At 37.2% G+C, this 21,175-nt stretch overlaps 1 protein-coding gene across 31 annotated transcripts in view; it reads left to right on the top strand.

Annotated features, from left to right (window-relative positions):
* Positions 1 to 21,175, top strand: part of LOC128027392 (uncharacterized) — a 222,583-nt gene that overhangs the window by 53,984 nt on the left and 147,424 nt on the right. For 6 of the 31 annotated variants that reach the window (XM_052614965.1, XM_052614972.1, XM_052614968.1 and 3 more), the window contains one exon: positions 12,224 to 12,457. The exons of 18 other annotated variants lie outside the window; for them this stretch is intronic. In XM_052614965.1, coding sequence (XP_052470925.1) covers positions 12,224 to 12,457 — 234 coding nt within the window. Of the gene's footprint in view, positions 1 to 1,288; positions 1,374 to 2,732; positions 2,888 to 11,747; positions 12,081 to 12,223; positions 12,458 to 21,175 lie in introns of those variants that run through there. 7 more of the 31 variants (XM_052614974.1, XM_052614970.1, XM_052614976.1 and 4 more) reach the window with 5 other exon arrangements.

The following is a 21,175-nucleotide window of genomic DNA, read 5'->3' as shown; positions in this document are numbered from 1 at the left end:
AAATGTATTTTTTGTGTAGTTAAATCTGACCAAATTTGACCAGTTTTTTCTCACACATTTTATTTTACAAATGGCGCCCCATATTAGGGGTCAGTAACTGGTGTGATTTGAATGGGAGCGGGCAGTCTAACAATATCCCGTTCCCGTTCTTAGTCACCCACATTACAGCTTGCACTAGGATGCAATTCAGGCTTTAAACGTCATTATTTGTGTGGTCTCTGCACAGCATGTGCATAACGATGCTCAGAGCAGGCTGTATCCGTGGTAAATATACGGCCCTCAGACAGAACAGTCAGGTTGTCTATGAGTGACAGAGCAGAGGATGAAGCAAAGTGAAGATGCTCTGTCCTTGAAGGACATTCCACTCCATCTTCTTTATAATTGGCTTAGGCAATAATTTTAAATAACAGATGTCGTATGAATTAATTTTTCTCTGAAACACCTTTTCCCTGATAGATTAAACGAAATAAACTGTGCTGCATAAAATATTAAACAAATTTTGTGTCTTAAAATAATTCAAATAAATTCAAGTCAAAGTCAATAAATTCAAGACTCTTGACAAGACTAATCAAATAACACTACATTTGGTGCACACTACACTTTTATTTGTCAGCCTTTCTTTCTTTCTGTAGCGGAAATTTAAATGTGAGATTCTGCAAACCATATCTAAATTTATTCAAAGCGGACAGCGGGTGAACAAAGAGTGAATATTTAGCAGGAGCTGGTGGGTGCGAAATAGAACCTTGCGGGACAAAAGAATAAAAATAAAAAAGCCACGCGCAGACTGCAGACTTTAAAAGTGACATGATAAATATTCTTATGGTTATGCTGGTTTATTTAGCTGTTTTCCTGTATATATGACTGACAGCAGCCAAAGTCATTTTAATATTAAGAAATATTCATATTCATAAAAGAGCTTTGTTGAAATTCTGATGGTCATTTTTCCAGTGGAGTAATTATGATTTTGTGCCAGACCTCGTGGATCCAGACTTGGGTAAAAGTGGACAGAGGACGTGCCAATCAGATGTTTTGTTGGGTAGATCTTTGTTAGTTAGCAATGGTTTTTGTTCTCACCACAGACAAAATTTCCTTGTGGTTGTACAAATACACGAAAGCATGTCTGTGTTAGTTATTTTAGTGTTCTTGAGCTAAACCTTCAACCTCAAACTGTTCTATTAGAGATCAGAACTTCCTTTTCTCTGACAGAAACTGTGCAGTATTTGAATCACTATATTGTGAGTTTCAGTCGCTCTTCTGTCAGAGTGAGAAGCGACTGTGTGACTGAAGCAGCATCACACTCTTCTGCTGGAAACTGGACTTTAGAGAAATGATGCTGATCTTTGGACTGATGCTGCTGCTGCAAACTGCTGCATGTGAGTCACTTTCACATCAAACTCATCTGATCATGAATCTTAAATAAAAACGGTGTAATATTCTATAAAAATCAGTCTTAAGCAATCTATTAATATTTTCTGTTTAAGTGTTTTTTATGTTTTTTTTTTACAGTCTATCCATTACAGTGTAGAGTCAGTAGAGTATTAATTTGTGAGACAGAAGAGTTTCAGTCACAGTAATAGAGTTCAGAATCTTTGTTAAAAACCCATGAAATCTCATTTAGAAGTTTGTGGCTTTAGATTCCTTACAGAAATTCACTTCAGGTGAGAAACATTTATCATCATCATTATAGATTTGACAAGCAAATATTAAGAGTGTGAAGATGATGATAATGATGATGATGATGGTGAAATGATGCTTTTAGGAAAGAAAGAGGAAGATCAGAACGTGAGATTGAGAAGATATAGAGAGAGACATGAACACACAGCAGAAGATTCATGAGAGCAGCAGCAGATCTTCACATCTGTGAGAAATGACTTCAGAATCAGTCCAGCTTTCACCTGCTGAATAAAACCAGGAGACAGAAGAAGCTTTCATGATAGACATTGATCTTTACATGTGTTGTGTTTATTTCTTGTAGAGTATGTTGATGTATTTCTGGACTTTGTGAGTATTATTTATGTCAGGTCTGAACCGTCTACTCATAAAAAAAAAACAATTAAACTCATTTAGATGCAGAATTACAGACCTGTGATGAATTAATTAAACTAGATTGACTACAGTGTTAGTTATGAAGGACTTTTTTTAAATTATTCGTTGTGCATTTGTTTTTGCATCAGTTTTATTCATTTGTCTTTATGCTTTAATGAACTAGCAGTATTTTTATTTCATTACATGCAACCCCTTTTTGTAATTTATGATAAAACCCATTGTGAAGTCATTCTGTGTGTTTATTTTCCATATCTGAATTTATTTCACATTTCTGCTCTTGCTCTTTTACTTTTTCCGTTCAGTTTCATTTCAGATTCAAAACTGTTCCTCCTGATCCGTGTCTCAGTTTTGCTGTGTTTCGCTGTTTATGTTTTGTGGTTTCAATCTTCTGCTTCAAAGTTTTTTAATGTGATCTTTACATGCTTTTCACTGGGTTTCACTGATTTTAAAGTTTATTGCCACGAAGACTCAGGTGTCAATTTGAATCTCTGTCATTCAGAAAGTAGCTCTGTGCACTCTTTAGAAATGTTTTGTAACTGTAACTAAGTACTTCTTCTTCTTATATATTTTTGCTAGTTTCAGTATTTTTTATCGGTGTGTGTGTATTTAGGAAGGTTGACTGCTGACTTTGTCTGTAAAGCTTCCTCTTTCCTCTTTCTTTGTTAAAGCGGTGTGTTTCCTGGTGTGTCAGTAGAGCTGCTGTCTGTCTGTCAGTGAAGACGCTGTGTGAGACTCGATCTGACACTCTTCTGCTGGGATTGAGCTCTTCTCTTCTGGAGACTGGACTTCAGAGAAATGATGCTGATCTTTGGACTGATGCTGCTGCTGCAAACTGCTGCATGTGAGTCACTTTCACATCAAACTCATCTGATCATGCTGAATCAATCAGATCAATCTCTGATGAATGTAATATTACATTAAGAGTCTGCAGTGATCTAGCAAGAGATCTTCTTGATTGAGTGTGTCGGTGGATTATTATAATATTTTAGTGTTAACATCACAGTAGAGAGACTGTTTAAGACCCATTAAAATCAAAATGATAGTTTCTATAATCTTTATCTAGTGTTTTTAGTCCAGTTTCAGTGGATAGTTGTGCATGTGCATTTGTTGCTGATGTAAAGCAAACTGAACTTCTCAACGATGCTGAATCCCAATTCACCTACTTATACTACTCCCTAATAGTATGTGCACATTTTGTGATAAAAGTATCTACATAATTTAAAGTTTGAAGCAGAATAGTAGACTAGGTTTGGGACAAACAAGTTCATCACAATTTCCAGTCACAATGCCCATATATGCAGTTTTTGCACTTGACCAGTTGTCTACTTGCATGACGTATTTCCTGTATTTGGCCAAAATTTTCAAGTTGGTGTGAAAACCACAAGATTGTGTATGTGTATACTTTTGATTAACCACTGACACAACACAGTGTTGCAAAACTGGTGTTCAGAGTTTTTCAGAGCTTTATCTAACACATTTTGTACATGTCAAGTCAAGTCACCTTTATTTATATAGAGCTATAAACAAAATAATTTGCATCAAAGCACTGAACAACATTCATTAGGAAAACAGTGTCTCAATAATGCAAAATGATAGTTAAAGGCAGTTCATCATTGAATTCAGTGATGTCATCTCTGTTCAGTTTAAATAGTGTCTGTGCATTTATTTGCAATCAAGTCAATGATATCGCTGTAGATGAAGTGACCCCAACTAAGCAAGCCAGAGGCGACAGCGGCAAGGAACCGAAACTCCATCGGTGACAGAATGGAGAAAAAAACCTTGGGATAAACCAGGCTCAGTTGGGGGGTCAGTTCTCCTCTGACCAGACGAAACCAGTAGTTCAATTCCAGGCTGCAGCAAAGTCAGATTGTGCAGAAGAATCATCTGTTTCAAGTGGTCTTGTCCTGGTGGTCCTCTGAGACAAGGTCTTTACAGGGGATCTGTATCTGGGGCGCTAGTTGTCCTGGTCTCCGCTGTCTTTCAGGGCAGTAGAGGTCCTTTCTAGGTGTTGATCCACCATCTGGTCTGGATACGTACTGGATCAGGGTGACTGCAGTGACCCTCTGATCTGGATACAGACTGGATCTGGTGGCTATGGTGACCTCGGAATAAGAGAGAAACAGACAAATATTAGCGTAGATGCCATTCTTCTAATGATGTATCAAGTACATCGGGTGTTATGGGAAGTGTTTCCGGTTCCGGTTTACCTCATTAATGCGGCCTAAAAATCCTTTAACGGATTTGGATATTAAAAGCAAATTAGTATGTTATGTGTAAGCCAGGTTAAAGAGATGGGTCTTTAATCTATATTTAAACTGAAAGAGTGTGTCTGCCTCCCAAACAATGTTAGGTAGGTTATTCCAGAGTTTAGGCGCCAATAGGAAAAGGATCTGCCGCCCGCAGTTGATTTTGATATTCTAGGTATTATCAAATTGCCTGAGTTTTGAGAACGTAGCGAACGTAGAGGATAATAATGTAAAAGGAGCTCATTCAAATACTGAGGAGCTAAACCATTCAGGGCTTTATAAGTAATAAGCAATATTTTAAAATCTATATGATGTTTGATAGTGAACCAGTACAATGTTGACAGGACCAGGCTAACATGGTCATACTTCCTGGTTCTAGTAAGAACTCTTTCTGCTTCATTTTAGACTAGCTGTAGTTTATTTACTAAGCGTGCAGAACAAACACCCAATAAAGCATTACAATAGTCTAACCTTGAGGTCATAAATGCATGGATTAGCATTTCTGCATTTGACATTGAGAGCATTGGCCGTAATTTAGATATATTTTTGAGTTTTACAAATGCTAGAAACGTGGCTTTCTAAGGAAAGACTGCGATCAAATAGCACACCTAGGTTCCTGTCTGATGACAAAGAATTGACAGAGCAGCCATCAAGTCTTAGACAGTGTTCTAGGTTATTCCAAGCAGAGTTTTTAGGTCCTATAAATAACACCTCTGTTTTTTCTGAATTTAGCAGTAAGAAATTACTCGTCATCCAGTTTTTTATATCGACTATGCATTCCATTAGTTTTTCAAATTGGTGTGTTTCACCAGGCTGCGAAGAAATATAGAGCTGAGTATCATCAGCATAACAGTAAAAGCTATCTCCATGTTTCCTGAAGATATCTCCCAAGGGTAACATATAAAGTGTGAAGAGTAGCGGCCCCAGTACTGAGCCTTGAGGTACTCCATACTGCACTTGTGATCTGTATGATCTTCATTCACTGCTACGAACTGATGGCAGTCATATAAGTATGATTTAAACCATGCTAATGCACTTCCATTAATGCCAACAAAGTGTTCAAGTCTATGCAAAAGAATGTCATGGTCAATTGTGTCAAACGCAGCACCAAGATCCAATGAAACTAATAGAGAGATATACCCACAATCAGATGATAAAAGCAGATCCTTTGTAACTCTAAGGAGAGCAGTCTCAGTACTATGATGTGGTCTAAATCCTGACTGGAAATCCTCACATATGCCATTTTTCTCTAAGAAGGAATATAATTGTGAGGATACCACCTTTTCTAGTACCTTGGACAGAAAAGAGAGATTTGATATTGGTCTATAATTAACTAGTTCTTTGGGGTCAAGTTGTGTTTTTTTGATGAGAGGCTTAATAACAGCCAGTTTGAAGGTTTTGGGTACATATCCTAATGACAATGAGGAGTTAATAATAGTCAGAAGAGGATCTATGACCTCTGGAAGTACCTCTTTTAGGAGCTTAGATGGTATAGGGTCTAACATACATGTTGTTGGTTTAGATGATTTAACAAGTTTATACAATTCTTCCTCTCCTATTGTAGAGAATGAGTGGAACTGTTCCTCAGGGGGTCTATAGTGCACTGTCTGTACATGCACTGGGCTGCATGTACAGTTCTCTCTCCACCTTCAATACCACGACTTAGGTGCCCTTGAGCAAGGCATCGAACCCCGAACTGCTCCCCGGGCGCCGCAGCATAAATGGCTGCCCACTGCTCCGGGTGTGTGTTCACAGTGTGTGTGTGTGTGTTCACTGCTCTGTGCGTGTGCACTTCGGATGGGTTAAATGTAGAGCTCAAATTCTGAGTATGGGTCACCATACTTGGCTGAATGTCACGTCAATTTCACTTTTTTCATTATCAACATGGATGTTAAAATCACCAACTATTAAAACTTTATCTGCAGCCAGAACTAACTCAGATGTAAAATCACCAAACTCTTTAATAAAGTATGTATGGTGGCCTGTATACAGTAGCCAGTACAAACATAACAGGGGATTTATCATTAACATTTGTTTCTCTGGATAATGTTAAATGAAGCCCCATTACTTCAAATGAGTTATACTTAAGCCTGCCTTCTGAGAAATCCTGAAAACGTTATTATAAATTAAAGCAACACCTCCCCCTTTGCATTTTAGTTGAGGCTCATGTTTATAACAGTAATCTTCGGGTTGGACTCATTTAAAATAATGTAATCATCAGGTTTTAGCCAGGTTTCTGTCAAACAGAGCACATCTATATTATGATTAGTGATCATATTATTTACAAAAAGTGTTTTTGTAGAAAGGGATCTGATATTCAATAAGCCAAGCTTTATCATTTGTTTATCCATATTGCATCTGTTTTTTATTTGTTGAACCTCAATTAAATTGTTAATCTTAACTTGGTTTGGACGTTTTTTGTATTTTCTAGTTCGGGGAACAAACACAGTCTCTATAGTGTGATATCTAGGTGAAAGAGTCTCTATGTGCTAAGAATTAGCTGACCTCTGTGACATGAGGCAGCTAGCAGACGGTCAGTTTAGCCAGTCTGTCTGCTTCCTGACCTGGGCCCCAGTTAGTCAAGTATAAACAATAAGACTATTTGCCATATTTCTAGAGAGAAGAGTGGCGCCACCCCAGGAGGGATGAAGACCATCTCTTTTAAACAGGTCAGGTCTGCCCCAAAAGCTCGTCCAATTGTCTATGAAACCTATGTTATGCTGTGGGCACCACTTAGACATCCAGCTATTGAGTGATGACAAATCTGCTATGCATCTCATCACCACGGTAAGCAGGGAGGGGACCAGAGCATATTACAGTGTCTGACATCGTGCTTGCAAGTTCACACACCTCTTTAAAGTTATTTTTAGTAATCTCCGACTGGCAAAGACGAACATCATTAGCGCCGGCATGAATAACAATCTTACTCTATTTACGTTTAGCATTAGCCAGCACTTTTAAATTTGCCAACATGTCAGGCGCTCTGGCTCCCGGTAAACATTTGACTATGGTGGCTGGTGTCTCTATATTCACGTTCCATACAATAGAATCACCAATAACTAGAGCACTTTCATCAGGTTTCTCAGTGTGTGAATCACTGAGTGGGGAGAACCTGTTTAATGTTTTGATCAGAACAGAAGAGCGGTGTTTTGACCCACGACTACGCTGCCTCACCGTCACCCAGTTGCCCTGCTGCAGGGGCTCTGTTTCTGGAACCGAACAATGTACAGGAATCCCTGAGCTAGACGCATCCAAAGCCGTATCTAGAGCCATAACATTCTTACTGTCCTCAATTAAAGTTTGGATGCGTGTCTCTAATTCTGAAATCTTCTCTGTCAGCCTAACTATTTCCCTTCATTTATCACATGCCTTGCTTAAGGGCACCTAAGTCGTGGTATTGAAGGTGGAGAGAGCGCTGTTCATGCACACCCCCCACCTACAATTCCGTCCGGCCCGAGACTAGAACTCACAACCCTTCGATTGGGAGTCCAAGTCTCTAACCATTAGGCCACGACTTCCCTAGAAGAGATGTAATACTTGTACTTGTAATACTACATTTAATACTTGGCACTTTAAAATACACTTCAAAGTATCTGGGGTCTCATTTATAGAATTTATAGAAATTGAGTATGCAATGTTTTACACACATATCGGCTTGCGGCAGTGGCTCAGTGGTTCCTGAAGGTTGTCTATAAACTGGAAGGTTGGTGGTTCAACCCCCGGCTCCACCTGACCAAGTGTCGAGGTGTCCTTGAGCAAGACACCTAACCCGACGAGCTGGATGGCGCCTTGAATGGCTGACACCGCAGTCGGTGTGTGAATGGGTGATTGTGAGGCAAATTGTAAAGCGCTTTGGATGGCCATGTGGTCTGTTGAAAGCGCTATATTAATGCAGTCCATTTACCATATCAGGATTTATAAAAAATAAACTTGCTGTAAATATGTACAGACATTATAAACCATACGTACAAACTTTTTTCATGGAGTGGGAAAATTAATGAAGAAAACAATGATTTTAAAGTCTGTTTTCATGTCGATATATACATTTACATTTAATATTACACTCGCATTAAAGGCAAGATTAAAGGAGATTAATACTGAAATTACAATTTTACAAACAATATAATTGCATAATTTCATGAACAATTAACATAATTTTCCTTTGACATGTTATTTTTATTAAAGCGAGGAGTTCTTGCTATAGGTGCACAATAATTCATCTTTAAACTAAACTACAGATCACTGTAATGCCACGCCAGCAGAGGGAGCCCTCTCCCGAGTACTGACTGTGATCCGCTCCCTCTGCTTCACCTGTATTTCCTGTTTGTGCTATATATAAGCATGGCCGCCACCACTGTCACGTTGCGAATTATTGACTGCCTGTCTGCCTTACCGAGCGTTTTTCCCATTGCCATAGCTTGCCTTCTTGTGTATGATATTTGCCTGGTTTACCCGTCTCTGTCTTTGGATTTGCCCACTGTCTTGTTGTTTGTATTGGACTGCCTATGTGTGTATGATTCTCTGCCTTCTACGATTACGATTCTCTGCCTACTGTTTGGATATGTCTGCTGTGGATGTTAATAAACTGCACATGGATTCTAACGCCGCCTCCGCGTCCTTACATAATACTTCGCCACCGAAGAATCCAGAAGAGGTAACAGATCTACAGGCCGCGTTGGCTTATCAGAGCAGTACCGTGACCAACTGGCTAAAGCTCAAGTGGCTAACGACTATCTCACACAGTATCTACGATCGCTACCACCACCCAAGCCCGCAAAGGTTACTTTTTGCTCTTCCTTATAAATTCAATGGTTCTGCAGAACAATGCAAGGGTTTCATTCGGCAAGTTTAATCTTTTTCATGTATCAAGAGGATAGCTTTGACTCAGATGAGAAGAAGTGTGCATTCCTCATGTCATTGCTAACTGGCAAAGCGATCGAGTGGGCCACAGCAGTTTGGGAAACCGACCGTATGTTACAAACATCTTTTCTCTATTTCATAAAACAACTTAGGGATGTGTTTGAATACCCAGTGGGGGGCAAAGATGTTTACACTCGGCTGATACAACTCACTCAAGGCCGCAAATTGGCCGCCGACCATGCTATTGAGTTCAGTACAATCGCTGCTCAGAGTGGATGGAATGACGTTGCACTTAAGGCCATGTTTCGTTGCAGCTTAAGTCTGGAGCTACAGGCAGAGCTCGCTTGCAAAGGTGAGGACTATTCCTTTTCTGAGTACGTCACGTTGGCTATCAGGATTGATAACCTCATCCACACTCACCGCCCTCAATCCAAGTCTACGAATGTCATGCCTATCTCGCTAACTACACAGATGAATCATGTCCTGTTAATGATCCTGTCAAATCTGAGCCCATGCAACTAGGAGTTACCAGGCTGTCATCTGAAGAGAGATCCAGAAGATTCACCCAGAAATTATGTTTCTACTGCGGTAGTGCAGCTCACCACAACGCAATATGTCCACTCAAAGCCCGGAGGGACTACACAGAGAACGGTCGGGTGAGTGTTTCCAAGCACATTATTAAAAATCTCACTACCATGGTTAAGATAACTACTGGAAACAACTCGTTTGAGTCCTCAGCGCTGATTGACTCTGGCTCGGCACTAAACCTCATTCATCGGGACCTTGTTAATACATACCACATCCCCGTCCTACCATGTGACCCACCTATTGAAGTAAAAGCAGTGAACAATAAACCCATTGGAAGCCGTATAACCATATATATACATACATATATAATGTGGCTGACTCTGTTAGAAATCTTATAATGGATCATGTTTAAATCTTCCAACGGGACAATAATCCAAACACAAACCTCAAAAACACAAAAATTAAGCTTCTGCTATGGCCATTCTAGTCCTCTGACCTGAACCCTACAGAAAATGAGTGTGGAGAACTGAAGAGGAGAAGCACCAACATGGAGCTGGGAATCTGAAGGGTCTGGAGTGATTCTGCATGAAGGAATGGTCTATTGTCAGGTGTGTTACATTCCCCGAAGGGGAACAAAGTGTGAAGAGGACACCCATTGATATATATATATATATATATATATATATATATATATATATATATATATATATATATATATACAAAAATAAGACAGGAAAAAAATACAATATAAATGGGAGCAAAGGCTCAGAGGAGGTTAAGGCCTAAATAACAAACAAAAGTCCACTAACTAATTTAAGAAAGAACTCTTACTAACCTTAAAGAAAAGAAAAGAAAAGAAATGAAACAGCCAACTCCCCTAACCTCCCTTGCTATAAAAAAAAACAGAAGAAACAGAAAAAGTAAGAGACACTCTCTCCGTACAGCATCTCTCTTAGCAAAGAGACTAGTATTTAAAATCACTTGGGACAAAAGAGCCACAATACCTTTTGCTCAATCACAACCTGGAATAATATCCATTAACAGTCCATGCAGAAACAAAAATTAGACATTGCTGAACACAACTATCATCTCTGCAAAAAAAGCTAGCACAAGGTTCAGTCTGGAGCAGGGGAGAAGTGTGTCTTCAGGGAGAGTCTGAACTGACAACCCACAACTATAAACAACAATGAAACAAATTCAAGAACATTAATGGTATTAAAAATAATAAATATACGTCCCTGTGGACATAACAGGTATTCTCTAACCTCATCAGGCATTATAGGAGAAAATTTTGAGCTGTCAAATGAAGGTTAAAAAAAAAGTATTGAATAAAAGAGTGGCGTTAATTGTGGCCAATGTGTATTGGAGAAAAACGTTTATTTCATAATGATTTTTCTCCCCATTTTGAATTATTATCCAATAAAACTATTTTCAAATTCTTTTTTTTTGTGAATTTTTTTGATAAAAGATCAAAAGGAATAACAATGCAGATTAATTTTCACAGTCTTCTTCGATTATATTTACCAAGGGTGCTGATATTTTTGGCAATGACTGTATTTATATTTACCAATGACTGCACATTGAGTAATGACATCCAAATTGGCAGTGGATCACTCTCAGGTCGCCTAAAACTGAGGGTGCACTCCACCCTCACCATAGGCTGAATCCAATGATGGCAAAAAGGTACCTCCCCTGCATGCCGAGCTGAAAAGCAGGCGAAGATATTCATTCCAGCTTTCAGTCTGATAGCAGTACCTCCTCGCTTACTACGTCTTCAACTGCGATTCTTGCAAATAGTGGCAAAAGGCCACCGACACATGTGCTCTGGAATATTCATCTCAAGTCCCAATATCTAGAAGCATTTGTCAATCAGTTGTTAAAAGGTTGTTGGCCACATCTCAATCACAGAAAGACAGAAATTCTGAACAGAATCCATATTCGAAGGACTGACAGAAAGCTGACCAAATGCAATGGCACCATCTTGATTTTTTTCACTTGATTTTATTCAATGACGTCTTTAGATAATGGTACATTTTATTGTCTTTGTCTGTGTGTTTTGTTCTTCAGGTGTGGAGTGGAATTGCAGCTTTAATCAATCAGATCCCTGTTACACAGCTCTGGGAGACAAACTCAATCTGGTGATGGTGCGGGACGCTAGTGAATATGACCTGAAGTTAAAAAAGAGAATAGACAACAACAAAAAAGTTGATCAAATCTGTAGAGTAAAATATAGCAACAAGAAGGAATGTGATCTTTATAATAACAGAACTGAAGTGACAGTCATTAATGGGACTGTGTTAATAAAGCGTGTGATCAGATCAGATTCTGGGAATTACACATTAACTCTCACTGACTCAGACGGCACAGAAACATCTAGAGATCTTCAAGTGATTGTTGAAGGTACAGAAACTCTCTCACCAGACTCTCATCATTCCTGTAGCAAACTGTAAACACACTACAGACTCCAATAACAGTATGAATAGTGTAGAAGATCAAGATTCTCCTGTGTTCGTCATGTGACTGTCATGCGTCCCTCCCTCCAGCTCCTATTGGCTCAGTGAATGTGTCAATCATCTGCTCCTCCAGTGGGGTGATGAGGGTGTTCTGCTCCTCTGACGGGGATCAGCTCCTCTACAGCTGGACTCTGAATGGAGGTCCACTGATGGATGGAAACAGCAGCATTGATCTGGATGAAGAAACTGATGGAAACATCAGCTGCAGCGTGAAGAACCATGTCAGTCACACACAGAAGACCATTAGACTCAAACCCTGTCCTGGTGAGATAATTTCTGTGAATCTACAGATATCAATGTCATAGGACTATAGTTAAAATGAGTAAACAGTTGTGCTCATGTATGACATGTGAGAGTCACGATACACTAGGTGAATTGGCCCTTTAATATTGTATTTATGCAAGTATGTATTCTTCTTATTATTATTATTATTATGGAAATATGAAAATGTTTCTTTTATAGAAATTATACTCTAAATTAAAAACTAAAACAGCCAGAAGGTGGCAGTAAGTATCTTAATGAATAGGATTTTCATTTATTCATTTATTCATTCGATTCATTCAAATGGGAAATTCAGGAATGAAGTAACTGGCTCTCTTTATTAACAGGCAAATGATTCATTGTTCTCATCTGCTGTAAGGGAAACAAATTCAACATAGAAGCACATTCAGCTTGTAATTGCTATACAGTTCCAGTATTACAGTAATTTCAATTTCACACAAGAAACATGGTCTAGTATGCATGTAGCATCTGTAACATCTATAACTATATCTATATCTAACAGTTAACATTTAAGTGTTTCACACAGTAAAGCAGTCAGTGTTTTTTTTTTTAATAAAATCAACTTTGTTTACATGTAGTTACACACCAGCTATACTATGCTCTATGGGCACAATGTCCTAAGGCAAGTCCTTTATTTATATAGAGCTTTTAACAAGAAAGATAGTTTCAAAGCACTTTAAAGGCAGTTCATCATCCAGCTTAGTCCAGTTTAAATAGTATCTGTGAAATCAGGTCGGTGATATCACTGGATATTAATTGTATCTAACTAAGTAACCAAATATATTTGACAGAGGAGACAGTGGCAAGGGGCCAAAAAACAAACCTTGGGAGAAACCAGGCTCAGTCGGGGGGCAGTTCTCCTCTGACCAGATGAAACCAGCAGATCAAATAAGCAGTTTACAGAAGTGGTGTGTCTTTAGCAGCTTCTTTTAAAATGAAAGTGATGTGACATGCAGCCAAGTGTCCCATACTCTGGATTTGTACTCTGTATTTAACCCATCCATGTGCACCCAGAGCAGCGGGCAGCAATTTTTGCACTGGTGCCCGGGGAGCAACTGGGGGTTTGGTGCCACAAAAAAATATTTATTGATTTTGGTCACCAGTAGTGATAGGAAGTTCCGTTATTTTCCGTGAACCAGAGTAGTTCTTATAATACACTTTATGCCAAGATGATTTATGACTTTGACCTTTGACCTTTTGACAGGTTGAACTTCCGGTAACCTTATGATGGATGGGCGGAACTTTCCGACTTCAAGGGTTAACCTATGACCTTTGCAAGCATCGATCATGCGTTTTTGACAGAAAGTTTTACCCTATTGACCTAATTAGTTCTAAATCATGGTTTTGACGACTAGTTTAAACGGAAGATGAAAGACTCCTCACGCATCGATCATGCGGTTTTGACAGAAAGTTTTACCCTATTGACCTGTTAGTTCTAAATTAAAACGGTATATGAAAGACTCCCCACGCATCGATCATGCGGTTTTGACAGAAGTTGTTTGAAGTTTGTGTCAGTTAGCTTGTTTGAAGTTTGTGTTAGTTAGGTTGTTTGAAGTTTGTGTCAGTTAGGTTGTTTGAAGTTTGTGTCAGTTAGTTTGTTTGAAGTTTGTGTTAGTTAGGTTGTTTGAAGTTTGTGTCAGTTAGGTTGTTTGAAGTTTTTTGTCAGTTAGTTTGTTTGAACTTTATCATATATTTGACATTCAGTTATTTCACATTTATATATATATATAAACATTCTATAATTTATATAATCTATAAAACAATTAAAGGTTGAAAACATATTTTAATTATTTCACATTTATATAATTCATATAATCTAAAACACATTTTAATTATTTCACATTTATATATATAAAACATTATATAATTTATATAATCTAAAACACATTTTAGTTATTTCACATTCATATATAAAACATTTTATAATTTATATAATCTAAAACACATTTTAGTTATTACACTTTCATATATAAAACATTCTATAATTTATATAATCTAAAGCGATTTAACTAAGGTTGAAAAAACATTCTGTTCTTTTAAAAAAGGTTATAAATGAAACTGTATAAAAAATATACTGAAACCGACTGTTTCAGATAAAACAAGATCCATTTTTCTTTTAGAGAGCAGAAAGGAGGTGTTTTCAGAGAGCTGAAGGTCCCTGTGTTTGCACGCCACAGTGCACACTCGTCGGAATTTACTACAAAATCATAATATCTTCAAAGCCATTTTTTTATTAAAACTAACGTATCTCACGCGGGAGTACCATGTTTTTGACAGTTTTCTGACCGGTGCATCTATGAATTACGGTGGGCGAGCGGCTAGCATCTCTTGTACCCCTCTCTCTCTCCCTCTCTCTCCCTCTAATGCCTGTGTACACACATTCGTCTCCAAGTCTTATTTTCTTCTTTTAATGAATATAAACACATTATACACTCACAAACAATATAAAACAAAACATTTACATTAGTTTTGTTCATCACTAAAAGTATACATTTTACCAGGATCGGGGAAAAAATATATAATTGAACAGAATGAAGAATATGGTCTATTGAGGAACCCGGACGTGTCGTTGACACAATTCAGTTAAATTCATTTCACATTATTTGTTGCAAGACATTTTCTATATTATATTTAAAACCTTTTATATCCATCTTTATATCATATCTTTTTCAAAAAGCTGTTTAATTATTTATTTTAACCGTACACCTACAGTACCACCATACAATAAAATGCTGCATGCACGTACACTTTTAAGCGATCTGAATTATGACTAGCCTATAAATTTCATCATAAGCCACACGTACCTTGTTATATCACTATAATATCCACGGCGCTATACAAATTTGTATTCTGATAAACCATATAAACAAGCGAACATACGCGTGGACATATCAAGTTAAAAAGAGACTTATCTCTATTTTAAACAATATTAAATTATATATGACGGCATGTTACTAAACCGGAACATACATTTTAAACAAGTATTCATCGTTTTTATAAAACACATCGCAGTAACAGACATGTTACTAAACCAAAACAAATAATTTTATCATACATTTTTATTTAATCATGTATTCAATCAATACTTATACAACATATACTAACACATTTTAAACATATTTTAAACAAAAACTAATCATAAACGCAGCCTTCTCAAAATTACAGACATGTACAATCATGCTGATCACATATTATGGGATATTCAGACTTTTAGCCACTAATACGTTTTAGGATAATGAAAAACACCAACGTCTGAGGGGTGTCAAAATATCTCCAGTCCCCAAAACCCACTCAGACTCCAGGGGTTAAAGAATATGAAAATAAATAATTATATAATGACATCAGGCTACTAAAGCAATTCATTAAACAAAAAAAGGTATTCAACATTTAAGTTAATCAAACTTATAAAACACACCGTACTCTTCTTTTTTTTTAAAAGATAACTTATTTTAAATGTGATAGCATAGTATATATACAATAAACATTTCTGATGATACATATAAAAATTTATCCCTTACATTTTTTGACCGGTGAGAGATGTCCAAACATGAATGAAATATCCCCAAAATAAAATAATACGACTTAAAAAATAAAATAAAAATGATTAAATCATAAACAGAATCTCACAGGTCCTCGTAGTGAAATGTATGTGAGACCTGAGGGGCTGCTTCACACACACCCCGCGCAGGCGAGGGTGGAGTTTCAGACCGCATGATCTAAGTCAATGGTGTACATTATTTCAAAGCTAACATTAATGTAATGTTTTTTAATAATCAGTACCCCCAGTACATCTGATGTCCGTTGATTCTTAATTCATGATATGTATTACCTAAAATATTTTATATTTTTATATAATATTATATAATAAAAAATTATTTATATCATATTATATCATATCATGTATATGATTATATTATATTAAATGCGTCATGCATTAATCACTTTAGATTCTTTAAAGTTCTTATTTTTAGCACCATCTTCAAAGTTTTCGTACCATCTCTCTCCCTCACACCCACACATACACACACACTCTCTCTCTCCCTCTCTCTCTCTCTCCCTCTCTCTCTCACACACAATATGAAACATGATGCCAAAGTCTTTCTGTATGTTTTAAAAATAAATAAAAAATATTGATTTAGCTTTAAATCTATACTGAGGAGCTCGTTTGTTTGTCACAGTATAGACTGTGAAGTTTAGATGAAGTTGTTATGGTTCAGGAAAGACCCACGCGTCCTAGAGATGTAATTTATGTGTGTTGCTACGGTCGTAAACCTTTCACATATCCACGGTACTTTCAGACACAGAGCAGGAAAGACATTTGCAGGCCCTCTGCTTAGCCGTCCCAAAATACCTCCATTTAAAAGCAAAAATATTAAAATGACCGCCTGTACATCTAACAGGCTGTAGTTCTATTTTATATATTTTATAAAACCATAATATTTAACCCGACAGTATCCCCCCATCCCAACGTGTGTTTTCCATCAGTTGTTTGCCCTTCAGCCTTATTACGTAGTGCTTTTCATTTAGCCTACTGTAAGATCCCTTTACACTAGTGTAATGAAAGTTAACTTTTCTTAAAGTTTATAGTTGTATTTTACTGTATCCCCATCCTTCTATCCTGTAGATTGTATGCGTACTGTAAAATAACAAATATACATCTTGCTTAAAGTCACTAAAATAATTACACATACAATTTGAAACGTGTTTAAACACATTGTGTGTCACTAAAGCAAGGCACACCGTCTATCGTCTTATTTTTTTTTAAATAACCGATGACCGTCATCGTCTCTTCATATAATTTATGCACCCGAGTGCTATTCTCACACGAGTAGAAAACTCTTTCTCTTTGGATGTGTTTGGCAGAAACATAATTTCTACATCAGAATTTTTTTTAAATGTACGCTAAACTTTTCTCATTCGACAGAAATACTATTTTCAAATTATTTACCCGGCCTATAACACTCGGTGTAAATGTTCTTACCTAGAACAGAAAACATACACTTTTGACTGTTTTTGTAGATGCCAACAGATCATGTCAAGGGTGTTTCACATCTAAGAATCACAATGTTTTGTAAATCACATTTTTCTTACACCTCGAGATTTAGCCGTATCAAGATTTCGGAGGTCCGTTCACAATTTGTTTGCCGGATCCTACGTTTTTATGCGATCTTTGTGCGGCGTCATCGTAATAGGAATAAATGAAAATCAAGAAATTAAGTTACAGTTTTTCTCTTCGAGATATTTCTTTTAACTCAACTTTGTGTCTGTCCAAAAGTGTGACCGCATGAAGCATCGAAGCAAAAATGAAGTCTAGCTGTTTTACACTTAAAACTATTACAACCTAAACAAATCAAACGGTACACTCGTTTAAGTTTGAGCGGGTTAAAGTTTCCACACTCTTGTGAGATACATTTTATCCATAACCTTTTGTGTATTCGAGCGACCAAACCACTAAGAAAGAAAACTAACGTTTACAACGCATATACAATTCAGAATACAATTGTTAAAGTATTTATTTTTTGTTAACTGTTGATTTGTAAATGATATTTTTATTACTCCATTAGATTTAGTCATCATGTTCGGATAGCCGATGACGCAAATCACATTTTGTTTTAAGAATCCTGTAAGTCCATGCCAACTCTCGCGCGGGGTGAGCGCATTCTATTCATTTAAGAAAAATGACTAAACATTTGACCTAACTTTTTTTTTTTTTTTTGACAAAACACAACACAATCAGTTCCTACGGCCATCTTCTTCAAATAAAAGTAAAAAAAAGTTATTCAAATAAAGCAACATCTCTAGTGTACGTGTGTATGTGCTAAACATCTTTGCTTCTCCACTTCTCCAGATTTGTTAGATGGGCTACCCTTGTAATACAAACACATTTGAGAACTACGACGTTCTCACTTTTGTAACGGTTAGAGAAAAATGCCGTACACACTTTTGCATTTCATAATTCAGTGATTTTAGCAGTAATGATCACATAAGACAAAAATTGTCAACGTGTGACTCGTAAACATGTATCATTTTATTCATTTATTTTTTACCAGAGATAGTCGACCGATCTGTTGACACGTTGTTTTGCCGTTTTCTCTGACTGCGGTCAAACATACACTGCCTGTTCATAGGACTTTTACGGCATAACAATATCGCCCCTACATCTAGAGCTCTTGTTCATATAGCCGATGACCACATTCACATTGTTTCAGCATTTGCCGCTTGACATTAAAGAGTAGGCCTATGCGTACTCCCCTTCGGTCGTAAGCATTATCATCTACCGTGCGCTGAGATTTTTCTGCTTTGGCCACTTTTGACGGATTTGCTAGAGGGACTATGTCGCCTCGTTGTAACGTGATTACCTTTAAGATCCATAAGATTGCACTACATTCACCTGAAAAGGTTATAGATATAGTCTTTTATACAGGAAATGTGTATCAGAATAACAATTACCTAATAGTGAAATCCACTCTTCTAAACTATTGTGAAAACTTTTAATGTTGATCCGGCCCACCAGCCGTGTATCTTTTTCATTGTTTTTTAGATAAAGACTATTCTCAGAGTTTGGTCAAACAGACAAAACGTGAACAAAATAGAGTACAAGATGATTAAACGATTGTCAAGAGAGTGTTTAAACTGAGATTGTGATGCACTTTAGAGCTTTTTCTGGTCTACCTGTGTCACAAAGACAAAGAATAGCCACTACCTCGACTTTTAAAATGAGCCTTACCATCTTCTGTTATGACTGTTACACTTAATACAAACCCATCTACTACACTAAAGTTAGACATTAAAAGTCATGGATGTCATGGATGCGGTATTTTCATCGTATGCATCTCTAAACAGTACTTCAATAAATAAACCGCTGTTGATAAGTCGTTCATTTAAGTGAGAGGCGGGATGATTTTGACCGTTTTAGTCATTCGTCGTGCTTAAGGTCTGATCCGGGAAACCGCACTACGTCTGGAACTGCGCTGTCACGTCTAAATAACCCGCTCTTCTTTAAGAAATCCGCGAGGCGTGCGGTTCCTGACATCTATTAATTCACTTCATTTTTTTCACCACCACAAATATTTTGTTTAGCATACGTATTAGTTTTAGTCAGTTACATAGGCGTCACGCATGAAGTTTATAGTTATTTTAAATAATTATGATAGGGTTACAGGTTTAGGTTAGTGGGGTGCCTGTAAGCGGTGACAACTTCGAGCATCGGAGACGACGGTGTTACTCAAACAGCCCATATCTTTATCTTTTAACAAAAACTGTCGTATTACGCGTTACTAAGACAAAATCTGTAACAGCGTTCATTAATATGTTGAAATGAAAATAAACATACAAAACTTTATAATGACCGTGAGTTCAATATAGCCTAACACCGCATTGACAAATGTTTGTTCTAACGCTTTCGCCCCCAAAAATTGCGAGATTTCTTAACGGACGCTAGAGCGAACTGTAAACCACACACTTTCTCATCGCATTACGCTAAGAAACTGCACATGGTTAAAGCTATTACGCCATAAACTGTCTAAAGTTGTTAATGTACAAGCACAGTAAACTATTTCTACAAAAAATATCATTGCACTACTGTTTTTGCATATAATACATCGTTCAACAATACTTTTGCACACTCATTCGACTTTATTTATTACCGCCGTTCTCACGTTCCTGCTGTTCATAATGTATATAGAATCCTTCATTGCTCGGTTCATCATGTACATACGATCCCTACATTGCATTCATATTTATATTCTGTATATACTCTGATCAATATCGTATATAGCAACTGCACTTTATATTCTGTATAGCTTTACTTACTCTGCACTTTTATGTATATAAAACACTATATTCTTGCACATTGTTTTCTAGTTTTGGCCCTCAACCTCTTTGTTCATACGTCGCGATATCTCTGTGAATCTGCTCGATTTCATAAAATATCTTTTACGTCATATCATTATACTATCCTAGTTTATATCAGATACAAGTTTGTTTCTTCATATTTCTCTTACATCTACTCCCGTCCATTCTACCCCCGTTAGAGTATCCGCGACAGTATACTCATTGTAATGTGCTAAATCATTAAAATCCAAAAAATGAACTCTGAGAAAGAATATCCGGTGAAAGGATTCAAACTTTTATTTCAACAAAACAGTGTTGAATTTACAATGAAGTAATGAAGAAAGTGATCAAATTGTTATTACAAACAATAGGGATGACATGACATCACAAGTTATCTAGCCAGAAAAGAAAATCTCGGCAGGCCCTCAAGTTTTGTTCTACTATGAAATCGACGACGGTTTCAATAATTTCATGTATTGCGAAACCATAATGTTTAGCGACTAACATCACACACAAATCCGTTATGCACGTACACAGACAGAGAGTCTCGTTAATGTACATCTCACCGCTACATTCGGCCGTCACATACAGAATTTTTCTGGTCGTTACACAAATCGGCGCCTTGCTGGTCGTATACAAGCTCGTCAAATCGGGCCACGGATTATTTTTCAGTCTTCTTACAACGTCCATTTCTTTCTTGAGATTTGTTACGCGCTTGGAATCCGTCGTACAATCATGATTCGGATCAGATGCATCGTCTATGATTTTACGCATCAGATCAACCATTTGCTTTCTGTAACATTGTTTAAATATAGAGTCTATGTTGGCTTTTACAGGACACATCTTTCCCTCGGCACAGCCGCACTC

This window comes from Carassius gibelio, chromosome A14 (assembly GCF_023724105.1).
Source record: "Carassius gibelio isolate Cgi1373 ecotype wild population from Czech Republic chromosome A14, carGib1.2-hapl.c, whole genome shotgun sequence".
Taxonomy (NCBI): domain Eukaryota; kingdom Metazoa; phylum Chordata; class Actinopteri; order Cypriniformes; family Cyprinidae; genus Carassius; species Carassius gibelio.
The sequence above is the reverse complement of the archived record's forward strand: the minus strand, read 5'-3'. Positions and strand labels throughout refer to the sequence as shown.